General features: G+C 63.6%; 2 protein-coding genes and 1 long non-coding RNA gene across 5 annotated transcripts; 1 reads left to right on the plus strand and 2 right to left on the minus strand.

Moving 5' to 3' along the window:
• Positions 1–1597: 1597 nt before the first annotated feature.
• Positions 1598–6818, minus strand: LOC131823157 (uncharacterized). Of its 2 annotated transcripts, none has more exons than XR_009350500.1 (5): positions 6690–6818; positions 5031–5142; positions 3075–4765; positions 2231–2351; positions 1598–1959 (listed from the first exon to the last, which is right to left on the minus strand). It is a non-coding gene; the product is annotated as an uncharacterized LOC131823157 (long non-coding RNA). The 2 variants fall into 2 exon arrangements; XR_009350501.1 differs by having other exon boundaries at positions 5031–5147.
• FSTL3 (follistatin like 3) lies at positions 3156–8930 on the plus strand. 2 transcript variants are annotated; one of them, XM_059159143.1, is made up of 5 exons: positions 3156–3286; positions 4588–4773; positions 6817–7032; positions 7434–7661; positions 7752–8930. In XM_059159143.1, exons 1-5 carry the CDS (start codon positions 3184–3186, stop codon positions 7805–7807), a joined length of 789 nt encoding a protein of 262 aa, XP_059015126.1. In that variant the 5' UTR covers positions 3156–3183; the 3' UTR covers positions 7808–8930. The 2 variants fall into 2 exon arrangements, with proteins under 2 accessions (XP_059015126.1, XP_059015125.1); XM_059159142.1 differs by having other exon boundaries at positions 3168–3286; positions 4507–4773.
• A 414-nt stretch (positions 8931–9344) lies between these two features.
• On the minus strand, positions 9345–13748 carry PRSS57 (serine protease 57). Its single transcript, XM_059159141.1, has 5 exons — positions 13580–13748; positions 13174–13327; positions 12743–12887; positions 10857–11120; positions 9345–9756 (listed from the first exon to the last, which is right to left on the minus strand). The coding sequence occupies exons 1-5, from the start codon at positions 13656–13658 to the stop codon at positions 9370–9372; spliced, it is 1029 nt and encodes a 342-aa protein (XP_059015124.1). The 5' UTR covers positions 13659–13748; the 3' UTR covers positions 9345–9369.
• Between the last annotated feature and the right edge of the window lie 6747 nt (positions 13749–20495).

The raw sequence follows: 20495 nt of genomic DNA on the forward strand, positions 1-20495 counted from the left end.
TGACAAATTGCCCCCTACTTGGCAACTTAACAACACGACTTTTCCTCTTCTCATTCTGGAGGTCAGGAGTCCAACATGGGTCTCACTGAACTAAAATCAAGGTCTTGGTACAGTCTAATTCCTTCTGGAGTCTCAGGGGTGGGGGGATCTGTTCTTGCTTTTCCAGCTTCTACTCGTTAAATTCTCTGAAGATTTTCTCATTTTGAGAGCAAGAATGAGAGTGCACAATTGTGGGGAGAAGAGGGCGAGGGAGAGAGAGAGCCCATGCTGACTCCCCACCAAGCGTGGAGCCCAACACATGGCTCGATCCCAGGACCCAGAGATCATGACCTGGGCCAAAGACAGCTATTTAACCCACTGAGCCCCCAGACGCCCCAGCAAGTGCCCTCCTTCTGCCCATCACCCACCACCTCCCTCCATCAACTCTCACTTTGTTCTCTACAGTTAACAGTCTCTTAGGGGCACCTGGCTGGCTCAGTCTGTGGAGCGTGCAACTCTTGGTCTCAGGGTTCTGAGTTCAAGTCCCATGTTGGGCATGGAGTCTACCGAAAACAGAAAGAAAAAAAGTAATGGTTTGCGATTGTGTAGTATTTGTCCTTCTCTGACTGACTGATGCTTTTCCAGCTTCTGGAGGCTACTCACATTCCTGGGTTCGAGGCCCCTCCCTCTTTGTCCATGGCCGGTGACGGCAGGTCACATGCATCTCTTTGACCACAGAGGGAAATGGTCTCTGCTTTTGATGACCCTCTGATTCCACTGGGCCCACCTGTGCCATCCAGGACCCTCTCCCCAACCAAACGTTTGAGGCGGGCTTTGTCTTACCATAGCACGAACGTCCGACCACTTCAGTCCCTGCCCCCTTGCCTCACCATTGTCCAATCTAGTGTGATTTAAATGTCCTCCTCCTCTAAGAAGCCAGCCTTGACCTCCCCAGTCCGCACTGGGCCTAGCGCCCGCCATCAGAACTCTGATCGCTCTGGATGGTCATGGCCCGTTTTCTGTGGGGTCTGGAGGAGTGAAGCCTAGGGCCGTGGGGAGTCCTGGTGGATGCCTGAGCTGGGGAGGAGCCTGATGGTAGACACCTGTGGTAGGAAGTGGGCTGCCGAGGATGAGGCTGAGGCCAGTTCAGGGTGGAGAGAAGGGCATGAAAATAGGGCTCCTCAGTGAGGGCCAGTGACTTGCTTGAGGTCACCTAGCACATGGCCTCTGGGTTGGGGAGACATGCCAGGTCAGGTGGGGGCAGCAGCTGCTGGCAACCACTCTCAGTTCAGAGCCCACGCCAGGCTGACAATAACCCTTTGGTACCACCCAGGCTGGGGCAGCTGAGCCATGGCAGGGTCAGGTCTCGGCCAAGGTCGCAGTGTCTGGCTCTGGCACACCCTTGATGAGAACATCAGGTCCCATCCTTGCCTCACTCCACAGCCAGGGGAGAATCCCCTCACACAGTCAGAGGTCAAGGACAGGCGAGACGGCTGGTGTCCTCCCTCAGTGCCACGGGACAGGAGCGTGGCCCCTGGCCGCTGGTGGGGGCCCATGGGGCAAGTTGAGATGCTGACATGGAGGAAGGGGTCCCGGCGTGGCATACTCGGTGGCAGATCGCAGGCATGTGGGAGGTCTGGAATCTTTGGCTTCCACACCTGGGGCCGGGGGCGGGGAGGGGTGATGCAGCAACAGGAGGTCACTGCCCTTGAAAGACCCCATCGCTCTCATCCTTTTTATGTTCCTGAAAGCACTGCCACTCTTCAAAGTTATCTATTAACTTGTTCGTCTATGTATTTTGTTTTTCCGGCCCTTACAAACCGCAGGCTTGGGGGCGCCTGGGTGGCTCAGCGGGTTAAAGCCTCTGCCTTCGGCTCGGGTCATGATCCCAGGGTCCTGGGATCGAGCCCCATATCAGGTTCTCTGCTCAGCTGGGAGCCTGCTTCCCCCTCTCTCTCTCTGCCTCCTTGTGATCTCTGTCTGTCAAATAAATAAATAAATGAATAAATAAATAAATCTTACAAACCGCGGGCTTGGTGATGACGAGACTGGGTCAGCCTTGGTCACTCTGGTACCCCAGCACCCCCCAACAATCCTTGCCCTAGGAGATTGTCTTGATTTCTTACAAATTCAATCGGAGAGGGGCTGTCCAGGACCCATGAACATGTGGAGAGGGCCCTGACCATTTGGGGGCAGGGAGACCCACAGATAGGAGGGTTAAACTCCGGAAGAGGAGGAACATCGGGCTGACCTGACCCCCAGTGCATTCAGTTCCTTCCGGGACCATGCTGATGTCTGGCGTCACTGTCACAAATTGTGGAAAGGCTGGGAGTCCCGGAGGCCGAGGGCTCCCGATACAAGGAGCACAGGACCTGAGGAGAGGAAAAAACCCGAAGCCAATAAGGACTTTCCGATGTGGCCTGGGCGAACGACGTGCAAATGTCTGGGGGTGGGGGTGGGGGTTGGTGCCATCCCCCAAAGACCAGGCTTTTGTGGGGGGCACACTCTGCAAGTCTCGCCTATGGCTCCCATGTGTCCCCGAGTCGGGGCCATTTGTGACTCTGAGTCTCCTGCTGCCGCACCCCTCCGTCTCCGCGGCCAGCCAGCCCCCGCCCACCCGTGCCTGCTCGCACCCAGCCGAGCCCACGGGCTCCAGCCGCCAGGGGCCCGGGGGCGTGAGTGGGTGGGTGTTGCTGCGGCTGAGGTCTCTGGAGTGTGTGGGCGCCTAGGGCCGGGGAGGAGGTTGGGGGCCCAGATCGCGCCTGGGCCGCACGAGCGCCGGCTCGCAAACCACGACGTGATACACGGATCCGCAGACCCGCTTCCCGCGGGACTCCAGCCTCAGCCACAGCCGTCCGGCTGAAGACACCCCCCTGCAAACGCAGCGTGAGCCCCGGAAATCACGGTCTGGCCCCACTGGCGCTGGCCGCAGGGACACCTTCCCCGAGCCTCGGGCTCCCGGGAATGACCCCCGCCCCACCCCCGCAGCTGCCCTCGGGGTGGCCAGGCCCAGCCCAGGCACACACCGGGCGCGACACGGCCTCGCGCCCCGCCCCGGCCCGGCCCGGCCCCGCCCCGCCCGCAGCCCGCGGGACCTTTATAGGGAGCGCCCGGCCGCCGCGCGCTGGGAAGTCGGTGCCGCCGCCCTCCCAGCCGCCCGCCCGCGCGTCCGACGCGGGGGCCGCCGCCGTCTCTGCGTCCGCCATGCGTCCCGGGACGCCGGGGCCACTGTGGCCACTGCCCTGGGGGGCCCTGGCTTGGGCCGTGGGCTTCGTGGGCTCCGTGGGCTCGGGGGACCCCGCGCCCGGTGAGTGGGGCGGCCGGAAGGGGCGGGCGGGGTGGGCCACCCACGTGGGCCTGCCCCGGAATGCGGGCCTTGGGGGAGATGTCGGGGGGGGGGGGCGGGGGGCGCGGCGTTAGTGGCAGCCGGTGATGGGAGGCCTCCTCAGGTTCAGTCTGGGAGGGCTTGGGGCTCCCCTCCCCCAGCCCCAAAGGGCCTGAAGAAGGGTCACCACGAGGTCAGCAGATGTGGCTCTTTCACAATGGCCAAGAGGAGTAGTCCCAATGACTGCTGACATTTATTGGGTGCTGAGTCTAACCGTCCGAGAATGCATACGATAGCCCAACTGTGCGTGTAGCTCATTATGCCCATTTCCCAGATGGGGAAACTGAGGTGCAGGGTCACCCAGCTTAAAAGTGGCAAACTCAGGACTTGAACCTGAACCGCTTGAGTCCTGAACACCCGGAGAGGTGGGGCTGGGTGGCTGGACCCAGGACTTCCACCTGAGGTCTCATATCTTCCCCAGGTTGGGCTGTTGGAGTCCCATAGCAGCCACTTGTTGGGGGATGCTGGGCAAGGAACAGCCCCAGTCCTGGCCTCAGTTTCTCGTTTTGTAAGATGAGTGCCAAGGTGATGAGCTCCCAGAGCGGGTCCGTGTAGGGCGCTCAGCGCAGCGCCTGGGAACCAGTGAGCTCTCTGGGCTGGGGGCTGTGGCCTCTCCTGCCCCCGTTTACAGTGCAGAAACTGAGGGCTCTCTGCCTGTCCACCCCAGCCAGCAGCCCCACCCCAGCCCCGCTCGAAGGGGAGAGCTGAGCCCCCTCCCCGAAGGCCGTGTCCCCAGGGAGATGGTGAGCTCATGCAAGGGGAATGTTCCCAAGTTGGAGTGAGTAAGAGGCGGGCCAGGCAAGGGGGGGCTGCCAGGCGAGGGGGGCTCTGCGTGCCCTCGGGTGCTGTCTAGACAGAGGGCAGAGGCGGAGAGGCGGCTGCAGGGCCCACTGACCCTGACACGTCCAGCTCTGGGCGTTTGGCTGGTTGGGCAGGATGCCAGGCCTGGGTCTGGGGGCCTGGAGCGACAAAAGGTGGGAAGAGTTGGGGTTGTGTGGGGGGTGGAGCTCCGAGAAGACAGGGAATCCCAGAAGGACCCAGAGCTGAGCTGGCATGGGAGCACCCCTGCAGCTCTCTGGCCCTCCTTCCCAGCTTGGGAGCCAATCATCCCTCTGCAGTTACTGAGCACCAACTGTATGCAGCCCCTAGGGCCGGGAGCTGGGTGTTGGGAGTGGTGCAGGAGGGCACCCCTGGTGTGGCAGTGACGGCCCTGCGGTGCACAGGTGGCGTGTGCTGGCTGCAGCAGGGTCGAGAGGCCACGTGCAGCCTGGTGCTGAAGACCGACGTCAGCCAAGCTGAGTGCTGTGCCTCCAGCAGCATTGACACCGCTTGGTCCAACTTCACTCACCCGGGGAACAAGATCAGCCTCCTGGGCTTCCTGGGCCTCGTCCACTGCCTCCCCTGCAAAGGTGAGACCATGGGCGTCAGCCACAGGTCAGGGTCACTGGGGGAGAACTGGGAATGAGCTCCCCATCTCAAGGGTATGCAGAAGGAGGCTGAGTGTTTGTGGAGGGAATCCAGGGTTCAGAGAGAGGCTGGGGACTCTCTCCGGCCTCTTCTGAGGACTCAGGAGGAAACTCTGAGGGCTCCCCAGCCTCGTTTCCGGCCTGCCGGGGTGAGCTTTCCCTCCCGCACCCCACCTGGGAGAAATGCACTGGACTCACACCTGACTCCAGGGACAGTGGGCTTTCCGGACTGGCCGCTTGGCTCTGTCGCCTCGCCCCCCAGTCAGTGTTCTCAACACTTCATCTGCCCGTAGCCCCCGAGATTCCAAGGATCTGTGCTCGGACGAGAGACGTGTGTTTAACAAGCATGCGCCTTCTGGCCCATGTTCTGAGAAGTGTTCTCGGCTGCCTCCTCCATCAGACTGGGAACTCCTTGAGGACCGAATGCATGAATGAGCCAAGACACGTGCCTGGCCTTGGAGAGGGGCTGGGGGCCCTCCCGGGCCTATGGTCTGGGCCGGACATGCAGGGGCCCAGAGGGGGTGTGGGGGCATGGCTTGAAGGAGGTGGGCATTAGTATCAGGGTGCTGAGGCGTCATGAGGAGTTTGCCAGCTGGAGACAGTATGGGGCCGGGCGCTAGTGGGTGGGGCCGGTACAGGGAGGAGGCTGCAGTGGGCCGCTGGGACGTGACCAGTCTGAGCAGTCTGGCTGGGTGGTCTTGCACTCACTGCCGTCTGCCCTGGCTCCCTCCGGAACCCCCGCTGGGCTCTGGGAAGAGGACCCAGCGGCGGTTCTGGAGGGAGCACAGACTTAAAAAATGGCCGGGCCTAGGCATAAGGTCCAGGTCACCCCGCCCCCCCCATCTCATCTGGCCTTGGGGAAGGCAACTCAGTTCTCCCACTTCCGTTCCTGCTTGTGGAGCCACCCAGGGGGAGTATTTCCAGATGTGTGTGTGGGCAAGCCGTGTGGGAGGTGCCCAGGTGCGGCCCACATGCCCTGGCAGGGGTGACATGGGGGTGCCAGCACACACGCTCATTTTATGCGCGCGCTTCCCCAGTCAGCCTCACTTTACACACGGGGAAACTGAGGCTGCGCTCAAGAGCTCGAGTCTGCCCTCCAGGACCACAAGCAACAGAACTGGGGGGGCGGGGCCCATCTGGGGTCTGGAGTTTTCCTTTGGAGGAGCCCTTGGCTCGCGTCCACCCACAGCTGTGACGGGGCCTCAGTTTCTCCGTTTTGTAAAATGCTGACAACACGGCATCACCTCGTGGGGGGTGGCTGGGAGGGCCTGTAAGGGGAGCCGCCCATCAGTGGGGCTGGGGCCGGTCTGGTCTGCATTTCCCAAGGTCCGGGGAGAGGGGTGCTGGGTGGAGTTGGAGACCCCAGAGAGAGAACTGCCCTGCCCAGGCCTGTATCCCTGAGTGAGAATTGGGGGAGGGCAGGGGTAACCCCTGGTTCATCAGGCCCGGGATGTGGGAAGCCCCCTCCCCAGGAAATGAGCCTCAGGGCCCAGTGCCAACGCCCCGCCCTCCCCGCCGCCTCCTCGGGGTTGGTCCTGGCGGGCCCGGGGAACGGACGCTGCCCGTCCTCCCCAGACCCGCGCATGGACCCGGCGGGGCCCCCCCGTCCGCTGACGCAGCCGGGGCCCCCGCCTGCCGTCCCTTCCCGGCGCGTAGATCAGGGAACAGGCGCCAGCCCGAGCGGGTGGCCCAGCTGCGGAGCGCGAGCGGGACCGGGCCCTGGAAGCTCGTTCCCGAACCCCCCGATTCCGGGCAGACAGCGCCCCCTCCGCCCCGTTCCCGCCCCCTCTGAGCCCCGCCTCCAGAGCCCCAGCCTCGACTCCCGCCCCACCCGGCCCGGGGCTGATCTCGGCACCCACACTCCGAGCCAGCCGCCCTCGCCTGTGCTCCCCGGCTGCGGCCCGGACCCCGCTCCGCGCGGCCTCCGCGGCCCTCCGGCCTCGGCCACGCGGCCCCCTCCCACGCGCGCGTGCCCTGTGTCCGCAGATTCGTGCGAGGGCGTGGAGTGCGGCCCCGGCAAGGCGTGCCGCATGCAGGGGGGCCGCCCGCGCTGCGAGTGCGCGCCCGACTGCGCGGGGCTCCCGGCGCGCCTGCAGGTCTGCGGCTCGGACGGCGCCACCTACCGCGACGAGTGCGAGCTGCGCGCCGCGCGCTGCCGCGGCCACCCGGACCTGCGCGTCATGTACCCGGGACGCTGCCGCAGTACGTGGGGGCGGGGCCGGAGCGCGGGGCGGGGCCGGCGGGCGGGGCGGGGCGCGGAGCGGGGCCGGTGGGCGGGGCGGGGCCGGAGCGCGGGGCGGGGCCTAATAACTGGCCTCCAGGGAGGGCGCCTCTGGATTGGGTCAGCTGTGCGTCGCTGGAATGAGGGAAACCGGGGTGCGGTTTTGGAAGGGGAGGTCTGGGGCTCACGTGGGGTGGAAGATAGGAGTGCGTGACTCAGGGCGGGGCTTGCGGATGCGGCCAGAGGGGCGGGGCTTGGGTGTGGCCGGAGTGAGGGCGAGGCGCGCGGAAGGGGTGTGGCTTTCTCTCGGGGGCGGGGCCTGGGGTGGAGCCTGCCTGCGGCCCGCCAGCGCCCCTGACCCGCCCCCGCGCCCCGCTCGCAGAGTCGTGCGCGCACGTCCTGTGCCCGCGGCCGCAGTCGTGCGTGGTGGACCAGACGGGCAGTGCTCACTGCGTGGTGTGTCGCGCGGCGCCCTGTCCCGCGCCCTCCAGCCCCGGCCAGGAGCTCTGCGGCAACAACAACGTCACCTACATGTCCTCGTGCCACCTCCGCCAGGCCACCTGCTTCCTGGGCCGCTCGATCGGCGTGCGCCACCCGGGCAGCTGTGCAGGTGCGGCGCGGAGCGGGGAGCGGCGGCGGGGTCCAGCGTCCCGCCCCTCTCCGCGCCCCCATCTCTCTTTTCTTCCCCCCCGCTCTGCAGGCGCCCCTGGGCCGTCAGACGCAGAGTCGGAGGAGGAGGAGGAGAACTTCGTGTGAGCCTGTGGGGTCGACTTGGGCCTGGCGTTCAAGGCCTCCCCGCTTTATTTATTGCCGCAGCCGAGTCTAATTTATGTCCCGTGGACGCTCCCCAGAGCCTGGGCCGGGAGCCCCCTGACGATACTTTGGAAGGATTGGGGGAGGAGGCCTGGGGCTGTGGCACGGAGCTGCCCAGGAGGACCCCCGCTGCTTCTGCTCTAGGGGACAACTTAATTATCGCTGCCTCGGAGAGGGCTGGGGACTCACCCCTGCTGACAGTTAGTGAAGAAGCTCCCCAGCCTTCTAGACTACAGACTGGGACTAAGGCCTGGGCGTGTAAGTGAGTCTCGAACCTGCCCAGGCCTCAGACTGGCCGAGGAAGCAGCCATCGTCCCCAGCCAGCTCGAGGACGCCAGGGCTACCTGCCGTCCTGCCCTTGTTTCCCGAGTATGTCCTGTGGTGGCCCCTTAGGAAAGCCCAGTTTGTCCTCTGGACGGGGTGAGGGGAGGGGCCACCATCTGTGTCTCCTGACACTGGCCTTGAGCCAGAGCGTTATGTCCAGTGGTGCCCAGTGCACTTAGGGCAGGACCCCGTGGGCACAGGAGCCCCTGCTCACCCACAGGCCCTGGGGTGGGGTGTGTGTGCCAGCACCCACTCCGTGCCCTGCCTCCTGGAGCTGCGTGTCTGAGCGGCACACTAGTTTTGGCAGTCCCATCCGCAGATGACGTCTGGATCAGAACCCCTGGTCCCATGAGACTGGTCCCGGCGGAGCCTCCGCCCAGTGCCCAGCTGGACCCTCCTCACCCTGCAGTCGGCTCGGGAGTCTTGACACCAACCAGGTGCTGGCCTTGGGTAGAGTCTCTGCCTTCTGTCTGGGCTGTTGCTGGGTAATCCCACCCCGTGTCTGTATGGGGGCCAGAGGCTCAGGCCACACATCAGGAGCCCCCAGCAGGCAAGAGCACAGCTCCAAGTTTGGCGGGGAGACACACAGGGCCAGCTGTGCTCACCCTCCCCTAGCCCCTCAGAAGTGCCTTACCTGTGACCCTGAGAAGTGCCCGTGGGCTCCCAACAAGGCCAGGGTGCGTCCACCAGCCTGGGGTTCTGCCTCACCAAAGAAATAAAGACTCCACTCCAGAGAGTCCAAGCCTTGGTTTGCTCCCTCCGCCTCTGTGTAATGGGTTACCACCCAGGCACCTGGGGTGCTGTTAGGGTGGTGAGTGGGGGAGACCCCTCCTGTCTCTGGGCCTCAGTGTGTACGTCTGGGCCATGGACAGCCGCCAGGGAGACAGCTGAGGACAATGATGTGTGGACCTGGAGGGCGGGGGAGGAAGCCTCTCTAGGGCAGGAGATGCAAGAGGGATCAAGGTGGCTGCGGTTAGCTGGGGGCTGAAGGAGGTCCACGTTGGGGGCACTGCGTGGGCAGAGGCCAGGAGGCTGGTGAGGGGCCTGGGTCCTGAAGCGAGTGGCCCCAGGTCACTCAGGGAGGCCGTGGCAAAGCCAGACCCTCAGCCACGGTGAGGCACGAGAGAAGCTCGAAGGAGTGGACGCACCCTGGAGATGAGTCGTCCCGTCTGGTTATTCGGTTAACGTTTTATTTGGTCATTTGGGTTTGGCACGGATGCCGTCTCCTGCCCCACCCCAACCCCGTACCCACCAGGCTTCCCCGGGGCCTGTGGGGGCCTGTGGATGACCTGCCAGGCCATGGGATTTCTGGGGAAGGAGCTGTCTGAGTCATTCGCCATCCCGTCTCTATCCCCAGTGCTGTTGTGGTTCTGGTGGCTGCGCAGGGACCCGGTGGTCCTGGGCAGGGGGCTGGGCCGGGGCCTTCGAACCACATCCCATATCCAGCTCACAAAGGCAGACACCTGTGTGTACACATCGGGGGTCTTGCGGTCGCCACACCAGAGTCCGGAGAAAGAGACAAGGCCATGGGCCCGGTTCCTGCACACCAGGGGCCCCCCAGAGTCGGCCTGAGGGGTTGGAGGAAAGGCAAGGTCAGGTCCATCTCTAGGCCTCTTTCCCTGAAGGGGCTTCTATGCGCAAATCTGACCAGGACCCTCCCTGCCTCGAGATCTTCCATGGCCGCCTCGTGTTCTTCCAGCAGGAACCACACTTGCGGCCTTCAGGGGCCGTGGGTGTCCCGCTCTCACCCACCTGTCTACCCTCCTGTCCCTGGGTTTGGCCCCACCAGCCTCGCAGGCTGTTCCTAGAGTAAACCAAGCTTGCTTCGGTCTCTGGGCTGTTTCCATACCCTTGAGACTCGTTACTGTCCCCACCCGACGCTGCTGGTGTAACGATACAAGTCTGTGGAACTTTGTGCAGTAGGTGACCAGCACTGCTGTACATGGCAGCCCTGAGATGGGTCTCTCTGTCTGGCATACCTTCCCTCAGATCTCCTTAAGACTCCTTCAAATCTCAGCTCAAAGGGTGCTCCCCTCAGAGAAGCCTCCCTGAACACTCACCCTAAAATTCCCGCTTTCTGCCCTCCGTCCCCTCTCCAGTCTCGTCACCCTAACTGTAATCTAGAACCAGCTCTGATGCTATGAAGGGGGTACTACTAGTGTGGCAGTTTTACAGATGGAAAAAGGTCCAGAGAAGTGAGGTGACTTTTCCAAGGCCACACACCTGGGAAGTGGCACAGTCTGGATTTGGATCCAGGCAGCTGGACTCCAGAGTCTGTGTTTTGAATCATTATACTCTTCGCCTGGAATAAAAAATCCTCCAGGTTGAGTTTCTCCCTCAGCTTCAGGGCCAGGGCTGTCATTAGTCTACACAGGGTCTCAGGAGCAGGGACTGCTTGGTTGCAATGTGTACTGCCCCGCTACTGAACACTGCTTATGGATACACAAATCTGTGGCTCTCTGTGCAGTGTACAACCTGCACGGCTGTACATGACAGCCCTGTGACCTTGGAAAATTATTTGTCCTTCCAGGGTGTCAGGTGAGGTCTCAACTGGTCTCAAAGGTGAGCTGGGACTTCGTTCCCAAGCCTCTGCCCACCTCTAGCCCTCTCTGTAGGCCTCATCCTTTCCCCCATACCCTAGGCAGGCAGGGTGGAGACAGTATCTTACTGAGCAGAAGCCACGCCGCCGGCGGTCCCCACTTTGGGTGCAGAGCATGGCAGGGCTCAGCTGGCCCCTCCAAGAGCTGTTGCAGACGTCCAGGCTCAGCACGCGGACCTCAGCCTCCATCAGCCCGGGCGGCAGGTCCTCAAAGTCTGATACGGAGCCCCAGCCCGCCACCTGGCACCGTGCCCCAGCCTTGAGTGGCCTGGCGTCTCTCCGCGGCAGCTTCAGCAGCCCCACTGCGGGACCCAGGACAGCAGAGCCGTTCAGCTGCAGAGAAACCTCTGAGTTAAGGGTTACCCCCAACCACCCATCAGTGTCCCTGCCTCAGTTTACCCATCATGACACCTGGTCTCTTCTTGGCCTCAAGGACGGAAATGAGTAGCAACCATCACCAGGCCGTCAGGAGGCCCTTCCCATCAGGCCTCACCCTCCCGGACCAGGACACTGGCCTTCCCCACAGCTGAAGTGCTCTGCTAACCAGCATCTCCCCAGCTTGGAAGGCCTCCTGTGGCTCCCTGTTGTTCTTGGGACAATACCTCTTGGCTCACCATTGGGCCCTCCTCTCCAGGCAGAATGAATTTCCTGCAGGTCCCTGGTCCCGCCCCCCCCGCCCCACCCCTGGGTGGGGAACACCTTTCCTCTCCAGCTTTCAGGTCTCATCTTAGATGTTACCTCCTCAAGGGAGACTTCCTAGACTCCCAGGATAGGACGGAGCCTCCTCTGGTCTCCCCTCTGCCCCGTCAGGGCCCTTTGACTCAGCTGCCACCCTGTTGGACCAGAGGCTCTAAGGGGAGCAGCCCTGGGGCTGTTTGTTCACAGCTTTAACCCCGGTGCCCAGCACACGTTGGGGCGCTCAATCAGTGTTTATGGAATGAATGACTTGGGCCCCCAGTTTTGGTCCTCACTCCCTAGCCTTAGCCGTGCCGCTGACCGTACGCCAGCTTCAGTTTCCCCCGCTGCATAATAGGATGGGTGAGCTGTGGATTCCAGGTTTGGGGTTTCACAGATGAGCAAATCCACATGCGAGGTTTGCCGCTGACACATGCCGCCCCTTCTCCTTTTGCCAAGAGAACCCGGCACCCCAAGACCTGGTGTTCCCAGGGGCCTGTTTCTGTGGTGCTGAGTGTCCCTTGGTTTTGACTTTTCTCCACATTGGAGAGCAGGTTTGAAGTGTTTTCCCTTTAAGATTCCTGGGGTGCCTGGAATTGAATTTGGGCACCTGAGTGGGAGATACGGGGGTGGCCCCCAAGCAGGAGGGGGCCATGGGGACACCATAGGGATGCAGGCTGTGTTGGCAGGGAGGGAAGCCCACATTTATGGGAGGAGCTTCTTCCTGCCCAGAAAACCCACAAGGGGCCTGGGGGGGAAGGGGGTCGGAGTATCTGTTGCCTCAGAGTCTCATCTCTTCTGAATGTCCAGGCCTCCTGTGGGCCGCAAATGGCCACGAGGGAGATAAAAACCCCTGTCCTCCAAGTCTGGAGGTGGAGGCGGTGACCCAAGAGCGGTGGGCCAGCGGGAAGGGGTGGGGAGACGGTGGGGGCAGGGGCAGCTTGCAGAGGGGCCCTCCTGAGAAGGGGGCACTCGAGCAGACTTGAGAGAGTTGAGGGGAGGAGAGAGCCAGGCGGTGTCTGTGGGAGCAGTGACCTGGAGGGAGCCACAGCCTGTGCAAAGCCCCGGGGGTTTGAGCATGCGGAGATGCTGACTGCTCAGCCCGCCTGGGTGGGGCTCTGCGGGGAGGATGCGGGAGGCACGGAGGGCAGAGGAGGGATGTGACCTGACTTGGGTGCTCATGGGATCCCTCCGGCTGGTTTTCGAACGTAGCCATTGGGCCATCATGGGGGAGGCCTGGGACAGGCCAGACCAGAGTCCAGCCCCCACCCCCAGCTCACCAGCAGCAGACAGATGTCATTGGCGTGGATGTCGGGCTGGTAGTCCGGGCGCCTGATGACGGCGGAGATGCCAAACACTTGCTGTGTAGGCTCCGGGGCACGCAGGACGTGAGCCCCCAGCACCACCAGGCCCGTGCGGGGGTCCCTGCGGGGGCAGGAGGCTTGAGAGCGAGACCGGGGCCTCGGTGGCCCCTGGGACTCTGACCAGAGCCCCGCGATCGCCACCCTGCACGTCTCCATGCCCCCTGCAGTCACGGCGCTCACAAATCGTGGGGCAGTGACATGCGTTGGCATCAGAACGAGGTGCTGGGGTGGACACCGGGCTGTGGTCCTCACACCCCGAGCCCCCCCGCCGCACCCCCGCCATCAGGTGAGCAGCCCCCCCCCCCCCGCAGCGGAGGTGGGGGCAGGGCCCCCCCTTGTGGGCTCACCTGTGGCTGAAGCAGTGGGCTGCGGAGACCACCCAGCGGGCTCGCAGCAGGAAGCCCCCACAGTGGTGCTGGCCCTCAAATTGCACAGATACCATGTAAGGCCGGGAGTGGGGCATCACTTCGTGACCCCCAATGATCCGGGCGCCCCAGGAGCCTGCAGGCGGGGCAGGACTGCGTCAGGATGGGGCAGGGGTAGGGGTGGTGGGAATGGACAGCTGGGGCCCTGCTGGAGTGGGGGGCGGTGGGGGCTAGCGGGTCGAGATGGGCAGGGGCAGGGAGCCCGGGGAAGGTCCCCAAGCATGCTGGGAGGGGTCTGGACCCCAGAAAGCCCGGGCCTGGGCCTCCACCCCCGCCCGCGGCCCCGAAGACAAGCGGGGCCACGACCCAGCCAGTCAGGGGCTCTCACCTGCGGGCCTCGGAGGCAGCGTGAGGACCACGGCCACGGTCAGCAGCAGGCGACCCCGCTCCCCTGCCCTGGGGCCCATGGTAGTCGCAGGCCCGCGGCTCCTTCCAGAGCTCAGCAAGACACGGCCCCCACCCTCACCAACGGCCCGGGAAGGGGAAACCTGGCTGTGGCCTGTGGTCAGAGGTCTGCCAGGCCCTGCCAGCAACGCCCAGTTCTGCCCTGCTGCTTCTGAGAAGCCACAGGAGGTCAGGAAACAGGGTAGCCAGGGGAAGAGCAGGTGGCTCGAGAGGCTGCCTGCCGGGGACAAACCCGGCTCTGTGGGGTCCTGTGATGCCAGCGGTCGCTCACCCTCTGTGCCTCACTTCGCCCAGCAGAGCCGTGCCCATGGCTGCCTCCCGGGGTGTCAGTGAACGGGGTCTGGCCTCCACGCTGCGTGGCCCCCCGTCGGCAGCCCCACAGAGACCTCGGGGCCTGTGACTGTTGCTGTCGGGTAGCATTTATCAAGTGCTGACGGTATACCAGCCTGGGGCAGGAGCCTGCAGTGGAACTGTGACAGGGACACAGCCCCCTGCCCCACGGTGCTGAGGTTCTGCAGGGACACGGGGTGTGGGCTGGTGATCTGGGGTCATGGCTAATGCACACTTGAGCTGACTGGAGGACATGGACACGGACAGGGGTCCCCGGCCCACAAGGCAGAGGCTTCTGAGGGCTTGGGAGCCGGGCGCTAGCAGCAGGGCCTGGGGAAGCCTCGGGACACACGTCCCCGGGCAGAGGCTGTGCTGAGACCAGGGCACTGGCCCCGTGGCCCCCACTGGTACTGATCAGCCTGCATGGCGTGGAGGACCCAGCAGAAGAGGGTGGCTGCGGGTCAGAGGTGGGGAAACTGAGGCACGGGGGCCAGTGTTTCCACCTGGAGGGAGTTTCAGGCTCACCCCGTCCATGCCTCCAAGTCCCCAGGGCCAGCAAAGGTGCAGAGCACATCCCTCAGGATGGCCCCCCACCAGACGCTCCACGGGCGTCCGGGCCCTGATGACCATGGATGTGTGCGCTGGCCTCGACCAGTGCTGGGGGGTTGTCGTGGCCTGAGGCACCCTGGGCGTGGGGGTGGGGGTGTCTAGCCTGGCAAGTGTGTGGGGCAGATGGAGAGGAGACGTGGGGAGACCCTGGGAGGGCAGAGACCGAGAGAGACGGGGGTGACAGCAGGAACAGTGGCCTGAGCCACAGGTGTGTGGCTGTGCACTCGGGCTTCGTCCTGAGCCCCTCACCGAGGGAAGGCTCACGCACCCTCCCTCCACAGTGCCCTTCTGTCGCTTGCCGGCCTGGCCCCCTTTGGGCGCTGGAGGTTGTGACTGTCCAGCTGGCTGGTGTGGGGAGCCTGGTGAGCGGTCCACCCTCCCAACAGCACAGGGGACACTGACCTTCCCTTCGGGGCGGTAAGGGGACCGGGTGCTCGGCTGGAGCCCGCCCCAGCCCCTCTCTGGCCCAGCAAGCACGTGGCCAGGGCGCCACGGGAAGATGACTTCACCAGCTACAGGGACGCCATGAAGGGGCTCCTGGGGGGGCCACCACCTCGCGGGCCCCCCGTGACCCCACCTCCCTGGTCCCGTGGGGCAGAGCCACAGGAGTGAGGAGCCGCGGCCCCCAGAGGCTGCCCGGCCTCCCACTCACCCAGTGGATCGCGCCGGCACACACCAATTCTCTGATGGTTCTGGGCTCGGAAGTCCTAAAACCCCGGCGGGCAGGGCTGGTTCCCCCAGGGCTCAGGGAGACGCGGCTCCTGCCCTTTCCTGGCCCGCGGCCCCCCATCCTCCCCGCCGGCAGCGCGGGGTCTGCCCGTCTCCGGGACCCCCGCCCTCTGCCTCCCTCTCGTGAAGACCTGGTGAGGACGCCGGGCACCCCGAGAACCCAGGGTCACCCCCGGCTCGCAGCCCTGACGAGGCCCCCTCCACTGCAGGAGGGGAGACATCCTGGGTCCCAGGACCAGGATGGTGACGTCTTTGGGGCCATATCTGACCCGCCCCAGTTCCTGATCTCATTTTACAGATGAGGCCCAGAGCCTCAAAGACAGTGGGGCAGGGGTGCAGCAGCCCAGCTCCGCTTGGAGGGAGCGGCCCAGACAGCAGCCTGGCCCCCAGAGGTCAGCCTGGTGAGGCCCACTGCTCGGTAATAAGGGAAAATCATTCTAAGCCGCTGTGTCTGTGGGGACAGGTCAGAGCAGTGGGAGGAGCCACCACGAACCCAAGACCCTGCGGGAAGTTCCCTGTGACAGCAGTCTCTGCTCGGGTCAGACCCTGCGTGGCAGCCCAGAGCCCAGCTGCCGCTGGCAGGGGATGTGTCTTCAAGGGCCATGGGGGACTCTGCTCTGGGCCACTGGGGCTGTCGTCCCAGGCCACACTCCCTTGGGGGCTGGCACACGCATCACCTCATGCTGCAGGGGTCCTACAGCCACCCGGGGACGTTGATGTTGTTTCTATTCCCATGATCGGTGGAGAAACCGATGCACAGAGAGGGTAAGTGGCTTGGCCACGGTTGCACAGCGAGGGAACTACGAGGCGGGGCTGCTGCCTCTGACAAAGGCTGATTCCGCCCCCCGCCCCGGCTCATTTCCTTCCCGTCTGGGGAACGCTTGTGAAACTTAACCGTCCTTCCTGGTCTCAAACAACCAAGCTCCCCAAAGCCCCGAGGAGCAGGCAGCCTGGGGCTCAGCATTTCCATTTCCCAAGCGGAGGCCCAGAGAGGAGAGCCTGACTTGTCTGGGCTGCACAGCAGAGGGTCTGAAACCCAGAGCTGTGGACCTGAGTCCTTGAAGGGTCTTCCCACGGAGGATTTGGGTGTCTCTCCCAGTAGGACTGGACTCTGCCGCAGTAACAGTGGTGATGGCAGCAGTGATGCTCATAGCTCCCTTTACTGAACACTTACTTTTGTTATTGATTTGCTGGTGCTCTTTATATGTGGAGGAGTTTAACTCAGGGTCAGATTAATTTCTTTTTTTTTTTTTAAGATTTCATTTATTTATTTATTCGACAGACAGAGATCACAAGGAGGCAGAGAGGCAGGCAGAGAGAGAGGAGGAAGCAGGGTCCCCGCTGAGCACAGAGCCCGATGTGGGGCTCCATCCCAGGACCCTGGGATCATGACCTGAGCCGAAGGCAGAGGCTTCAACCCATTGAGCCGCCCAGGTGCCCCTCAGATGAATTTCTTTTTCTGAGCACCTGTCAGGTGCAGAGGACACAGCCTCCCCAGGAGCACATTTCGATTCTGCCCAATGGCAGATGGGACCCAAAGCTGACTCAGCCAGAGCAGCTCGCTTTGTGAGACCGAGAACAGTCCCGCACCCCTCACCTGCAAAGGCTGGGGCTCCCAGGGCCATGGCACAGGCCGGGAAGACGGTGGCGGCCGTGGCTCCTGACATGCGGCTCTGTGCAGGGCCTGATCCGAGCTGGGCCTGGGGTTCGGGCCATGAGGCTGGGGAGGGGGTGCCCCGGAGCCCCTTCTGTCTGGCTCATCCCTTCACAGCCCCTTCAGGGGGCGTGTGAGAGTGGAAGTTATGGGACTGAGAGCTCGTGAGCGGCCGGCCCAGGTGGGGGTGCCCTCGAGAGCCTCATAGCGGTGCTGGTCCCTCGGCGGCCACTTGTTTAACGCACACACTTTACTTCTCTCCGTTATTGTAAGGAGCGCTCCAAGGACATCGCTCCGTTTTTCTTGCGGCAGATGCCGGGCTGCCTCAGGAGTAAACACAGCCCCCAGTGACGTCCTGTGTCCCACGAGCGCCCCTCTGGACTCCGGGCCCTCGCGAGCAAGGGGCTGCATGCACCCGTCTACCTCTCTTAGACCCAGAGGCCTGGCAGAGAGCTGAAGAGGTGTGCAGGGGTGAGTGCCTTGTACATGGGGAACCAGTGGGTAAACTGAGGCTAGGGGTCAGAGCCCCACCAGCTCTGCCCACCTTGTCCGCCCTCACGGCTCCTGCTTTCCTCCCTGGGAGGGCTTTGAGGGAAGAAGCTTGGCCATTACTGGGGTCCCTAGAGCCACCCCACCTCTGGGGGCAGGGGACTGGGGCAGCTCCGAGTGTCAGAGGGGGCTCAGCAAGGGCCTGGGTGCCTGAGGTTCCCCTTGCAGAGTCCCCATGTGCCCCTCTGCACGTGGCACTGGCGCCCTCTGCCTTACGGGGGACTTCAGAGTGGACCATGGGAGACAGGAAACCGGTCATCCCGTGGGTGTTTGCTGAGCACCTGCTGTGTGTGCTGGGAAGACAGGTCTGTGCCCGGGGGGACCGGGTGGATGACACCATCTGCCAGAAGGGTCAAGTGGCACAGGGGTGGCCAGAGAAGGACAGGGCAGGGTTCGGGCTCTAAGGCCGGGAACTGGAGAGACCCAGTAACCGTGGGCAAGAGTGGGAGATGCTCCTGGAGGCGGGTGCAGCGGGTGCTGACGTGGGGTGTCTGGGTGTGGGGTGGGGGCATGAAGAGAGGGCAAGGCTTGGCAGGGCTCCGCTGGACCTGGGAGGTAGGCCACGGGGCCCTGGAGAGCCACAGCAGGTGTCTAACGGGGACAGGTTAGGACAGAGCTGTCCCGTGCACAGAAGAGGCAGGGAGACTCGGGAAACTGTGGGGCTGGTGACAGGGGGTGGCGTGGACACAAGGCCTGAGCTGGGATCAGAGCCCGGGGAGGTAAGGGCGTCCCTGACTCAGGGACAGGGGAAGAGGGGGCTTTGGGGAGTGAGAACGCCCCCTGAAGTCCCAGGGTCCCAGGGGATGTCTGGCGCAGGCTGGAGCTCAGGGCAGGACAGGGGTGCTGGGCCAAGCCCTGGGGGTGGCCACGCCCAGGATGAGCAGAGGTGGCCAAGGCAGTGGTGTGTGGGTTGGGGGGTGTTGTCATGGAAACCGTGGGGGCACATGGCCCAGCGAGGGGCCAGCCGAGAGTGCAGTGAACCAGACTGGGATGGGGGCTGCCGGGCACTGCAGGGAGAGGACGGGGTGTGGCTGACGTGGCCTCTCCGGCCTCTCCGGGAGAAAGCTCGGCTCTGGCTCCCAGGTCGCCCCGCCCTGGCCCACCTCCTGGCCGAGGCCTGCCTCCCCTGCTGCCCAGGCTGCCTGCTCACTGTCTCTGCCCCGCCCGTGTCCCCGTCTCCTGGGGCGTCGCCTCCAGGCTGGTCCCCTGGAACATGCCCGAGACCGTGGGTATTGGAGCCCGTGTTCGGGGGACCCTGCGAGGACCTTGCTTTTGATCTGAGGGAGGTGGGTACCCTGGGAAGGTTAGGGCAGGGAAGGGACCATTGCTCCCATCAGCCTCCCCAGGAGTACACTCTCCTGCTTTCCCTCCTGCTCTTGTGAAAAACACACCCATCAATCTTTCAAACCTCCAGACCCCAAACACCCATGTCCCGGGGCGAGGCTTCTGTGTCCAGGCACCTAACGGGTCAGGGGTACAGCAGGTGCCAGAGAAATCTACGTGGGCTCTCTCCATGGACTTGGAGGCAGAGGGGCAGTGATGAAACCACTCCCCCCACTCTTGCTGAGCACCTGGTGTGGTGTCAAACCTGGCCGGGCACCTGCTCTGTAAATAAAGCTTTACCGGCACACGGCAACACGGAAGCATTTGTGTCTTGCTCTGGTGGCCTGGACGCCGCAAGGGCAGAGCTGACTCCTCACGACAGAGACCGTCTGGCCCGCAATGCTGAGCACATCAACTATCCGGTCTTCTACAGAAGTGCTGAACCTGAGCTTGTGTGCCCGGCTTGCTCGCACCCTCTAGCAGCCCTGGGAGGTGGGGGAAGGAAGCCCAGAGAGGTTAAGAAACAGACCCAGGGGCACACAGGCTCTCTGAGAGAGAGACCCCTGAGACTTCTCGGGGCTTTTCTGTGTGCTCTTGGTGTGTGATCTCACCTCACGGTGCTCGTGCAGAGGGGCACGCATTCGCAGCAAAGAGGAAGAAGCAAAGACCTTCCCCACTCAAGGCTCGTTTGAGGTTACTTCCCTCTACGCACACCCCTCCTTTTACTGAAGACTCTACTTTCCCCCACTTCAGACCCCATATGTGTTCAGGGCCAGGGACTAGTGTTCTCGTGTCCTGGGTTCCTACCCGGGACGTTGGGGCCACTGTCTGCATGTTGGTGGGGACAGGTCCTGCCTCACTCCCGGCCTGTGGGGTCTACTTGGTGACACTTGCAACGTGACGAACTCAGGACGGACTACAAGGAACCAGGGTGGCATCACCTTGCCCAGGCCTCCCCAGGCTGGGGAACCCCATTGCTACCCCTGGGCCTCACACTGAACCCCAATGTTGGTGTCCAGATGTCCACCCAATGTCACCCTTGTCATCCCTCCGACCCTGTCCATGTCATTGTGTCCTTCCGGGGGCTCCCCAGGAGACAGGGGGACTCTCATACCTGTGATCCCACATCCCATCTGGCGGCAGTCCTGCCGGATCCCCTTTCAAGATCTGTCCAGAATTCTCCTGCCTCAGCCCGGTCCGGCCTCCATCCTGTCCCTGGGGGTCCCCTTCTCGGCCTCCAAGCCTCCCCTCTTTGCTGTCCTTAGTCCACTCCCCACCTGGCCGCGGGAAGGGCCTTCACAAACATAAAACAGGCTGACCCCTCTCCTGCTCTGAAGTCTGCTCTGGCTCCCCAGTGCTCTTGGAACAAGGCCTGCGCTCGGTGGGCTCTCCCCACTGCCCCTTCCCTCCCTCTGGCCTCAGGGACCTGCAGTGTGGCCACGGGAGCTGGGGGGCGCATTAAATGGATCAATTTTGATTGCCCAGCGCTCAGCAATGGCGGTATTTTCATTCCTCCCCCGGCAGGTGCGGCTCAGCCCCACCAGCGCAGCTCGGCTCCGGCCGGCGCCCTCCACCTGGACGCTCTTCTCCCGGACCTTCAGGTCGCAGCAGCGGCCTGGACACCCCCTCCCCGGCCCCAGCCGTC

This window comes from Mustela lutreola, chromosome 2 (assembly GCF_030435805.1).
Source record: "Mustela lutreola isolate mMusLut2 chromosome 2, mMusLut2.pri, whole genome shotgun sequence".
In the NCBI taxonomy this organism is placed as follows: Eukaryota; Metazoa; Chordata; class Mammalia; order Carnivora; family Mustelidae; genus Mustela; species Mustela lutreola.